Source organism: Pristiophorus japonicus, chromosome 20 (genome assembly GCF_044704955.1).
Source record: "Pristiophorus japonicus isolate sPriJap1 chromosome 20, sPriJap1.hap1, whole genome shotgun sequence".
Lineage (NCBI taxonomy): Eukaryota > Metazoa > Chordata > Chondrichthyes > Pristiophoridae > Pristiophorus > Pristiophorus japonicus.
In genome coordinates, this window is record NC_091996.1 from 34,637,648 (window position 1) to 34,649,800 (window position 12,153).

At 45.7% G+C, this 12,153-nt stretch overlaps 1 protein-coding gene across 1 annotated transcript in view; it reads left to right on the top strand.

Moving 5' to 3' along the window:
• Positions 1–7,058: 7,058 nt before the first annotated feature.
• The window catches only part of LOC139232474 (prostaglandin G/H synthase 1-like), a 165,595-nt gene continuing 160,500 nt past the window's right edge, over positions 7,059–12,153 (top strand). Inside the window, exons 1-2 of the mRNA XM_070862722.1 lie at positions 7,059–7,312; positions 7,435–7,497. Coding sequence (XP_070718823.1) covers positions 7,306–7,312; positions 7,435–7,497 — 70 coding nt within the window. The 5' untranslated portion in view covers positions 7,059–7,305. The remainder of the gene's footprint in view (positions 7,313–7,434; positions 7,498–12,153) is intronic.

Below are 12,153 nucleotides of genomic sequence, written 5' to 3' on the forward strand. Positions count from 1 at the left end.
CGCCCAACCCGCCACCGACCGTGCCCGCTGACCCCCCGGAACATTCTGCCCTTGGTGCTTGGAAGATTGAGGAGCAAGAACAAAAATCAATCCCAGCACAAGCAATTGCAACAGGTTATGATCATCTTCATCTCTTGAAAATAGACACCAACTAATATAAAGCTGTGGATGGGCGTTTTTCTTGCAAATTATATAAGATATTCTAATAATTAACTTTAAATTATCTGTACTATATTCAACATCTTATAAGGATATTCACTAACTGTCTACAAACCTAGCTTCCTGTTGTCACATTTTTGTGTCAACTTTTTACAATTATGAATTCCAATACCCATATTTATAATGGACATTACCTATATAAACTTGTCACACTGCAATTACACCCTCTCACCAGTGGTGTTGCTGTAGCACATCACATTTGCATCTCCTGGCTCTACAACTCATACTGCGAGAAATTTCATGCTCCAACCCACTCTACAAGGGCAATTTTTACTTCCTGTCATGTTGGGGTTGAGTGGGGGGGAGGGGGGCTAATCCGGTCGCACACGGAAAACCCGAAACTCTGGGTTTCCTAGCACGCTGTGGAGACTAAACCCCTGAACCGGGGGGTGGGGGGGGAGGTGGATGCGGGGGGGCGGTCCCAAGAAGGGTTTGATACCTGACGGAGCGGGGGGTGGGGGTCCTAAGGAGGGTCCGGTCCCTGATCCCAGGTGGTGTGAACCCTGACCTGGAGTGCGGTCCCAAGGAGGATCCAGTCCCTGACCTCAGAGTGGGGGGCGGGGGGGAAGGGTGGCCCAATCCCAAGGAGGATCTGATCCCTGACCTAGGTTGGTCTGATCCCTGACCTGGGGGACATGATCCCGAGGGGGTTCCGATCCCTGACTCACGGAGTCCAATTCCTGGCTGTTCACCTGTATTATGAGCGATTATTCAGCAGCAATTTATTGTCACCTTAAAAGTCTGTGTATTTCAGCGACTCTTTTGAAAGATTATTAAGTAGAGACGTTTAATCATAAAAGGGTTTGGGTTTCTGGCACATGCATTAAGTGCAAGTGTAATCATTTTATTATCTCAGTATTAATGTTGTGGGTGCAACCATGTTCGCATGCTCTTAAAATCGTTCCTGGGAGGTAACTGTTATAACAAGTTAATTCACTGACTATGCAGTAACTGTGTTTCGCTTGTGAAGGGCATTTTTAAAGATTAATTGAAGAATTTCTTCCTAAAATACTCCACCTGGACTTGTAATAGAAGAAGCATTATTAATAGCTGTTCAGAGCTGGCATTGCAGTGGACAAGGGAGAACCAGTGGATGTGGTGTATTTGGACTTTCAAAAGGCTTTTGACAAGGTCCCACACAAGAGATTAGTGTGCAAAATTAAAGCACATGGTATTGGGGGTTAAGTACTGACGTGGATAGAGAATTGGTTGGCAGACAGGAAGCAGAGAGTCGGGATAAACGGGTCATTTTCAGAATGGCAGGCAGTGACTAATGGGGTACCACAGGGCTCAGTGCTGGGACCCCAGCTATTTACAATATACATTAATGATTTGGATGAGGAAATTGAGTGTAATATCTCCAAGTTTGCAGATGACACTAAGCTGGGTGGTGGTGTGAGCGGTGAGGAGGACGCTAAAAGGCTGCAGAGTGACTTGGACAGGTTAGGTGAGTGGGCAAACGCATGGCAGATGCAGTATAATGTGGATAAATGTGACGTTATCCACTTTGGGGGCAAAAACACAAAGGCAGAATATTATCTGAATGGTGGCAGATTAGGAAAAGGGGAGGTGCAACGAGACCTGGGTGTCATGGTACAGCAGGCAGTGAAGAAGGCAAATGGTATGTTGGCCTGCATAGCTAGGGGATTTGAGTATAGGAGTAGGGAGGTCTTATAGAAATTGTACACCGCCTTGGTGAGGCCTCACCTGGAATATTGTGTTCAGTTTTGGTCTCCTAATCTGAGGAAGGACGTTCTTGCTATTGAGGGAGTGCAGCAAAGGTTCACCAGACTGATTCCCGGTATGGCAGGACTGACATATGAGGAAAGACTGGTTCGACTGGGCCTGTATTCACTGGAGTTTAAAAGGATGAGAGGGGATCTCATAGAAACATATAAAATTCTGACGGGACTGGACAGGTTAGATGCAGGAAGAATGTTTCCGATGTTGGGGAAGTCCAGAACCAGGGGACATAGTCTTAGGATAAGGGGTAAGCCATTTAGGACTGAGATGAGGAGAAACTTCTTCACTCAGAGAGTTGTTAACCTGTGGAATTCCCTACCACAGAGAGTTGTTGATGCCAGTTCATTGGATATATTCAATAGGGAGTTAGATATGGCCCTTACAGCTAAAGGGATCAAGGGGTATGGAGAGAAAGCAGGAAAGGGGTACTGAGGTGAATGATCAGCTATGATCTTATTGAATGGTGGTGCAGACTCGAAGGGCCGAATGGCCTACTCCTGCACCTATTTTCTATGTTTCTATATAACAGTGGAAAGGTCTGTAAATTGGCATTGCAACCAGTTCTGGAGCACAAGGGATGTGTCCAAGCTAGTCGGATCGCACTTGATTAGGGCTGGTACCAATGATCCCACGGGGAGGTTAACTCGTGCTATGTGGGAAGTTTTAAACTGATTAGGCCGGGAGAAGGGTACCAGGATGTAGTCGTTACCTCGTTTATGATGTAGCAAATTGTTTACGTTAACTTCCCCAACTTCCATCCATTCTCTTCGCAAGCAGTTCTGTTAAGCTAACTTCAATCCTTACCTTAGCATTGTACATAAAAACATAAACGAAGTCTTAACTTAAAAACAATTGATATTTGCTCAGCAACAGGGAGATTGTATATAGTACATAATGTTATACGCTCCACAGGAAACCTAAACATTAGCACTTCTAACTATCTATCTAGTCTGAGGAGACGTTTCAGCTCCAGTTCGAACATAGCATTCTTCTCGTCACAGTTTTAGCCGCATAACCATATACATTTTTGGTATTTTTAGTTTCGAACAGAGGGGCAGAGAGGAGAGACAAGGTGCATAGAAAACTAGGAGAGACAAACAACAGCAGAACAAAGAATAGTGTGGAAGAGCAGGAATTGGATGGAGGAATAAAGCAAAGCTGACGAGCTTGGTGTTGGTATGCATGTGTATTAACGCGAGGCGTGTTACAAATAAGATAGACGAACTACCGGCGCAAGTTGCCACATGGGGTTATGATTATAGTGGCTATAATGGAGAGCTGGCTTAAACATAGGCAGGAACGAGAACTAAACATTAGGAGGGATAGGGATGGAAAATGAAAGGAGGACGGTTGGCAGCATTGATCAAGGAACGATGGGGCATTCAAAGCTGGAACTCCCTAAATGACAGAGGAAATCGAGGTTAAAATAAAACAGGAAAAGGTTTGTGGCAAATGTCAGGTGCAGAATACAATTGAAAAGCAGGTAGAATACAGAGAATGCAGAGGGAAATTGAAAAAATATCTAAGGGCAAAGAGAGATTATGAGAAAAAATTAGCGGGTAACTTAAAAGGAAACCCAAAAATATTTTATAAACATATAAAAAAGAAAAAGGAAAGTGAAAGGAATGGTGGGGCCGATTCGGGACAAAAATGGAATTCTTCATGTGGAGGTTGAGGGCATGACTGAGGTATTGGATGAATACTTTGCACCTGTCTTCACAAAAGAAGAGGATGAAGTTAATGTTGCAGCAGAAGAGGGGGAGTAGAGATATTAGATAGGGTAACAATAGATAGAAAGGAGGTGCTAAATAGGTTGGCATCACTCAGAGTTAACAAGTCACTCGGTCCAGGTGTCTTTCTTCATACGTCAGTCCTGCCATCCCGGGAATCAGTCTGGTGAACCTTCGCTGCACTCCCTCAATAGCAAGAACGTCCTTCCTCAGATTAGGAGACCAAAACTGTACACAATATTCAAGGTGTGGCCTCACCTGTACAACGGCAGTAAGACCTCTCTGCTCCTATACTCAATTCCTCTCGCTATGAAGGCCAACATGCCATTTGTCTTCACTGCCTGCTGTACCTGCATGCCAACTTTCAATGACTGCTGAACCATGACACCCAGGTCTCGTTGCACCTCCACTTTTCCTAATCTGTCACCATTCAGATAATATATTGCCCTTGTGTTTTTGCCACCAAAGTGGATAACCTCACAGTTATCTACATTATACTGCATCTGCCATGCATTTGCCCACTCACCTAACCTGTCCAAATCACCCTATAGCCTCTTAGCATCCTCCTCACAGCTCAAACTGCCACCCAGCTTAGTGTCATCCGCAAATTTGGAGATATTACATTCAATTCCTTCATCTAAATCATGATTGTATATTGTAAATAGCTGGGGTCCCAGCACTGAACCTTGCGGTACCCCACTAGTCACTGCCTGCCATTCTGAAAAGGACCCGTTTATTCCCACTCTTTGCTTCCTGTCTGCCAACCAGTTCTCTATCCACGTCAGTACATTACCCCCAATCCCATGTGCTTTAATTTTAATTAGGAAGGCAAATGACATGTTGTCCTTTATTGCAAGGGGGTAGAGTATAAGAGTAAGGAAGTCTTGCTGTAATTGTACAGGGCCTTGGTGAGACCACACCTGGAGTACTGCACAAAAGCAAGAGTTCTGACTAAAGGTCATCAACCTGAAAACTGTCAGGAATATTCTCCAGGTAGGCAGGTTGGGGGCAGGGGGCCTCCGAGGCGGGCGGGAAACCCGGGCACACAGACCCTGCCGACTTTAACGGCAGGGCCTGATTTGTACGTGAGGCATCGGATTCCCGCCCGCAGCCAGCTAGATTGAGAGGCTGGCTGGCTGCGACACGTAGGCCTGCGGATGTGGAGAGAGAGAGAGAGAGGTCGTCTGGGGGAGGAATCGTGCAGGAGGGCAGAATCGGCAGGGAGGATTGGAGGATCGCAGGGGTTTGGGGATCGGCGGGGGGGAGGAGGCGGGGGGGGGAGGCGGGTCAACCTTCATCGGGAATTGAGGGTGGGTCGTAAATCGCGGGGATTGGTGATTGGAGTCAGACAAGGATTGGGGCGACAGGGGTGGAGGATTGGGGGATCGACGGTGGGAAGGGGAGGGGCAGGCCAACTGGGAGGGAGGGAGAGAGTGGATCGATGTTGGCCAATGGAGGATTGTGGCTGGCCTCATCATCATCGATGAGGTGGGGGCAAGACCTTGTGGTAGCAGTCGGAGACCTGGGAAGGCGATTGGAGGCTTCGTCGGGGGGTCTCCAATTGTGAAGAGTGGGTTAGGTAGGGACCCTGGATCGAGGAGGTCGGTATAAGGCCATTCTCTTGCCATCAACATCCTCCCTTACTCTATTTATTCCTCTGCTCCCTTTTCCTGTTTTGTTTATAATTAGGTTGGTTACATTTCTTGCAGATTCCTTCCTCCCATAAGACCATAAGAAATAGGAGCAGGAGTCGGCCATTTGGCTCCTCGAAACCTGCACCGCCATTTAATAAGAACATGGCTGATCCGATCATGGACTCAGCTCCACTTCCCTGCCCGCTCCCCATAACCATTTATTCCCTTATCGCTCAAAAATCTGTCTATCTCCGCCTTAAATATATTCAATGACCCAGCCTCCACAGCTCTCTGGGGCAGAGAATTCCACAGATTTACAACCCTCAGAGAAGAAATACTTCCCATTTTACAAGTTTAAAGCCTTTGCCACCTCCCTATTTACCCTTTTTGCTATGATACGCGTCCCATCAGTACAACTCCTTCCTATCCCAGAACTGATGCCAGTGTCCCGTGAACAATAACCTTCCTTTCCCACAACAGCCCTTTAGCAATGTGAAGCTTCCAGCCTCATTATAATATTTAAATTAACGCCCCGCCCCCTGCAAGCTGGTTGGTCGCCCACACCCTCCTCCATCCCGCCCGCGACCCGCCTCCGTTAAAACCGAAGGTTGGCGAGTTGGAGGCGGGATCTGGTCGGGAATCCCATGTTTAACACTTTAACCACCTCCCACACTCCAAACCCACCCTTTTATTAGAGGAAAAATTCCAACCGTTAATTCTGTTTCTCTATCCACAAATGCTGTCCAGCGCTCAGCACATCTCACTTCAGAAATAATCCTTTCTGCATTCTAATTGCTGGGATGTTGAGTGTACCTGTGGGCTCATCGAACGAGGACGACTTGCTTCCACACGAGTTCACAAGTGTTTCGATGAAGGACCCGATGTTCCAGTCCTGAACTCCAGGGATGGAAGATGCCTGTGCGTGGATTTTTTTAACGTGTGGTGGCCGTTGCACATCAGCCACCACACGGGCTTGACAGAGCTAGGTCTTGGTCCAGTGGCAAGGGTTGACCAAGACGACTGGAGACCAGCTCTGCTGCATGGACCTATTGCGCGCACATATCGCAGTGTGGGCTGGCCCAATCTGCCCCTGGGCCCTCGCCTCTTCTGGGCCCCATGGGCCATACTGTGGGCACCCTCAAGGCGACCTACACTTTCTCATGTCAGAGGCCTGCCTATATTGAGAAGCTATCTGAGCTCTCAGCCTTTTGAGGGGCTGTGTTAGCTTTTGCTAGTTGATGTGTTGCCAAAGCAAGTGCTCTACTCGGAACATCTTCGTGGCAAAGGAGCCAAAGGTGGGCAGTGGAAATGCTACAAGGACACTGTCAAAGCCTCCCTGATAAAGTGCAGCATCCCCACTGACACCTGGGAGTCCCTGGCCCAAGACCGCCCTAAGTGGAGGAAGTGCATCTGGGAGGGCGCTGAGCACCTCGAGTCTCATCGCCGAGAGCATGCAGAAATCAAGCGCAGGCAGCGGAAAGAGCGTGCGGCAAACCACCTCTTACCTCAATGACTATCTGTCCCACCTGTGACAGGGTCTGTGGCTCTCGTGTTGGACTGTTCCGCCACCAAAGAACTTACTTCAGGAGTGGAAGCAAGTCTTCCTCGATTCCGAGGGACTGCCTATGATGTATTAGATAAGGTCACATTTGCAAATCAAAATGCTTGAGCAGGATGTATTTGTAAATGAGTGAGACTTGGCGACTCTGCATTAATCTCCGCCCATCCAAACGGTCGGTGGTATTTTTTTGAAGACACATCTCTACTTCCAGTCATGTCGTGAGCGGTCACAGAGAAGCCCAGCTGACGCAGTGCCTGATCTGAGCAGAGTTTGGGCAGTAAGGCTCTCCGGCAAGTTGCCTCCCTCGGCAGGCGCGGACAGCAATTGGCAAATGCCATTTCCCCAGAAACTGAAGCTGCTTGCAGTTTGTCCTGTTTAAACTTGGAGAAAGTCCAGAGACATCGCCTGGTCTTCTGCAATGGAAGGTGAAGGGAACGCTACACTTTACTGACTAACTTTATTCCCCCTCCCCCCCCTCCTCTCTCTGCTTTAACCGAGTGTAATGTTTAAACAGTTCCTTCACCATGTTTGTGGCTTCACCCCGCAGCTGCCAGGATTATCTCGCTGTTTCTCCCGCTCTGTTTCCTGAAGGTGGCGGATACCACAGCCAGTAAGTTTACTATTTCACTTTGTGTTGTCTCTCCCTTCCCCAAACTAACGCTTCGACTTCTCGAGCGAGCGCCAGCATGCCGGGGCCGTGTGTGTTTGCGCTAACTTTTGTTTTAACAGTCTCACAAACCGAGCCAAATTGGAACAACAGCGATAGCCTGTGACTGGGAGAGACCTGCTCACAGGTGGCGTGAGGTGAATAGCAGAGAAAGTCGGGGCAAACGGTGCAACGATTGTCTGAACAGTAACACAGACAGTTCTTGGAGAGCTACTCTTAGTAAACATGGCGACATTGGTTCAATCAATTGAGATTTACAAATAACTTTTAGTTCATAAAATACTTACTGATGTCACCATATTCTGTAATGATCTACTTGCTCATATGATTTTGCTGACAGTTGGTTCCCAGATCTCCCATTGTTAGGGAATTAGAGCACATCCACCAGCTTAATACTATAGAATCTTTAGAGGAATATAGAAAGTTAAGAGGCAAAATTAAAAAAGATATTAGGAATGCTAAGAGAGAGCACAAGAAATTCATGGCCAATAAAATTAAGGAAAACCCCAAGATGTTCTATGAATATATTAGGACAAAGAGTGTTTAAAAAAAACAAGCCTGAAGGCTCTGAGTCTCAATGCGAGAAGTATTTGTAATAAGGTGGATGAATTAACTGCGCAGATAGCTGTTAATGGATATGATGTAATTGGGATTACGGAGACATGGCTCCAGAGTGACCAAAGCTGGGAACTCAACATCCAAGGGTATTCAATATTCAGGAAGGATAGACAGAAAGGAAAAGGAGGTTGGGTAGTGTTACTGGTTAAAGAGGAGATTAACGTAATAGTAAAGAAGGACATTAGCTTGGATGATGTGGAATCTATATGGGTAGAGCTGCGAAACACCAAAGGGCAGAAAACATTGGTGGGAGTTGTGTACAGACCACCAAACAGTAGTCGTGAGGTTGCAGATCGCATCAAACAGGAAATTAGGGTTGCGTGCAATAAAGGTACAGCAGTTATCATGGGTGACTTTAATCTACATATAGATTGGGCTAACCAAACTGGTAGCAATACTGTGGAGGAGGATTTCCTGGATGGTTTTCTCGACCAATATGTTGAGGAACCAACTAGCGAGCAGGCCATCCTAGACTGGGTCTTGTGTAATGAGAGAGGATTAATTAGCACTCTTGTTGTACAAGGCCACTTGGGGAAGAGTGATCATAATATGGTAGAATTCTTCATTAAGATGGAGAGTGACACAGTTAATTCAGAGACTAGCGTCCTGAACTTAAAGAAAGGTAACTTCGATGGTATGAGACGTGAATTGGCTAGGATAGACTGGCGAATGATACTTGAAGGTGGATAGGCAATGGCAGACATTTAAAGATCACATGGATGAAGTACAACAATTGTACATCCCTGTCTGGCGTGAAAATAAAATGGGAAAGGTGGCTCAACCATGGCTAACAAGGGAAATTAGGGATAGTGTTAATTCCAAGGAAGAGGCATATAAATTGGCCAGAAAAAGTAGCAAACCTGAGGACTGGGAAAAATTTAGAATTCAGCAGAGGAGGACTAAGGGTTTAATTAGGAGGGGGAAAATAGAGTATGAGAGTAAGCTTGCATGGAACCTAAAAACTAACTGCAATAGCTTCTATAGATATGTGAAGAGAAAAAGGTTAGTGAAGACTAATATAGGTCCCTTGCAGTCAGAATCGGGTGAATTCATAATGGGGAATAAGGAAATGGCAGACCTATTGAACAAATACTTTGGTTCTGTCTTCACTAAGGAAGACACAAATAACCTCTTGAAAATACTAGGGGACCGAGGGTCTAGCGAGAAGGAGGAACTGTGGGAAGTGAGGGAAATCCTTATTAGTCAGGAAATGGTGTTAGGGAAATTGATGGGATTGAAGGCCGATAAATCCCCAGGGCCTGATAGTCTGCATCCCAGAATACTTAAGGAAGTACCCTAGAAATAGTAGATGCATTGTTGGTCATTTTCCAACATTCCATGGATTCTGGATCAGTTCCTATGGACTGGAGGATAGCTAATGTAACTCCACTTTTTAAAAAAGGAGGGAAAGAGAAAACAGGGGATTATAGACCGGTTAGCCTGACATCGGTAGTGGGGAAAATGCTGGAATCAATTATTAAAGATGTAATAGCAGTGCATTTGGAAAGCAGTGACAGGATCGGTCCAAGTCAGCATAGGAAATCATGCTTGACAAATCTTCTAGAATTTTTTGAGGATGTAACTAGTAGAGTGGATAAGGGAGAACCAGTGGATGTGGTGTATTTGGACTTCAAAAGGCTTTTGACAAGGTCCCACACAAGAGATTAGTGTGCAAAATTAAGGCACATGGTATTGGGGGTAATGTATTGATGTGGGTAGAGAATTGTTTGGAAGACAGGAAGCAAAGAGTAGGAATAAATGGGCCCTTTTCAGAATGGCAGGCAGTGACTAGTGGGGTACCGCAAGGTTCACTGCTGGGACCCCAGCTATTTACAATATACATTAATTTTTTAGAGGAAGGAATTGAGTGTAATGTCTCCAAATTTGCTGATGACACTAAGCTGAGTGGCAGTGTGAGCTGTGAGGAGGATACTAGGAGGCTGCAGGGTGACTTGGACAGGTTAGGTGAGTGGGCAAATGCATGGCAGATGCAGTATAATGTGGATAATTGTGAGGTTATCCACTTTGGTGGCAAAAACAGGAAGGTAGATTATTATCTGAATGGTGACAGATTAGTAAAAGGGGAGGTGCAATGATACCTGGATGTCATGGTACATCAGGCATGCAGGTAAAGCAGGCAGTAAAGAAAGCAAATGGTAAGTTGGCATTCATAGCGAGAGGATTTGAGTATAGGAGCAGGGAGGTCTTGGTGCAGTTGTACAGGGCCTTGGTGAGACCACACCTTGAGTATTGTGTGCAGTTTTGTTCTCTTAGTCTGAGGAAGGACATTCTTGCTATTGAGGGAGTGCAGTGAAGGTTCACCAGACTTTTTCCCGGGATGGCAGGACTGACACATGAAGAAAGACTGGATTGACTAGTCTTATATTCACTGGAATTTAGAAGAATGAGAGGGGACCTCATAGAAACATAAAATTTTGATGGGATTGGACAGTTTAGATGCAGGAAGAATGTTCCCGATGTTGGGGAATTCCAGACCAGGGGTCACAGTCTAAGGATAAGGGGTAAGCCATTTAGGACCGAGACGAGGAGAAACTTTTTCACCCTGAGAATTGTGAATCTATGGAATTCTCTACCACAGAAAGTTGTTGAATCCAGTTCGTTAGATATATTCAAAAAGGAGTTAGATGTGCCCCTTCTGGCTAAAGGGATCAGGGGGTATGGAGAGAAGTCAGGAATGGGGTACTGAAGTTGCATGATCAGCCATGATCATATTGAATGGTGGTGCAGGCTCGAAGGGCTGAATGGTCTGCACCTGCACCTATTTTCTATGTTTCTGTGTTTCTATTTAACTAAAGAAAGGGTAGGGCCTATTAGAGACCATGAAGGCAATCATTGTGAGGAGGTGGAAGATGTTGGTAGGGTTCTTAACTAATTTTTTGCATCTGTTTTGACAAAGGAAGAGGTAACTGCTATCGAGGAGGAGTGTGATATTCTGGATGAAATAAATATAGTGAGAGAAGAAATATTAAGGGGTTTAACAGCTTTGAAAATAGATTAGTCCCCAGGCCCGGATGAAATGCATCCCAGGCTGATGAGCAAAGTAAAGGAGGAAATAGCAGTGACCATCATTTTCCAGTCCTCTTTGGATTTGGGCATGGTGCCAGAGGATTGGAGGACTGCTAATGTGGTATCCTTGTTTAAGAAGGGGAAAAGGGATAGGCCAAGTAATTACAGGTCTGCCAGCCTAAGCTCACTGGTGGGAAAATTATTGGAGAAAATCGTGAAAGACAGGCTAAATCTGCATTTGAAAATGCAGGGATTAATTAGGGACGGCCAGCATGGATTTGTTAAGGGACAATCGTGTTTGACTAACCTGATTAAATTTTTTGAGGAGATAACTAAGAGGGTTGATGAGGGTAGTGTATACGATGTAGTATATATGCACTTTAGCAAGGCTTTTGATAAGATCCCACATGATAGACTGGTCATGAAGCCCATTGGTTATAGGGCAAAGTGGCAGGTTGGATCCAAAATTGGCTTGGAGATAGGAAGCAAAGGGTAATGATTGATGGATATTTTTGTGACTGGAAGGATGTTTCCAGTGGGGTTCCGCAGGGCTCAGTACTGGGTCCCTTGCTTTTTGTGATATATATCAATGATTTAGATTTGAATATATGATTAAGAAGTTTGCAGACAACACTAAAATTGGCTGTGTGGTTGATAATGAAGAGGAAAGTTATGGGCTGCAGGAGGATATCAATCCACTGGTCAGGTGGGCAATGCAGTGGGAAATAGAATTTAATCCAAAAACGTGTGAGGTGATGCACTTTGGGAGGGCTAATAAGGAAAGGTTATACACATTAAGCGGTAGGCCACTTAATAGTGCAGATGAACAAAGGGACCTTGGAGTGCTTGTCCACAGATCCCTGAAAGTAGCAGCCAGGTGGTTAAGAAGGCATACAGAATCCTTGCCTTTATTGGCTGAGGCATAGAATATAAGAGCAGGGAGGTTATGCTTAA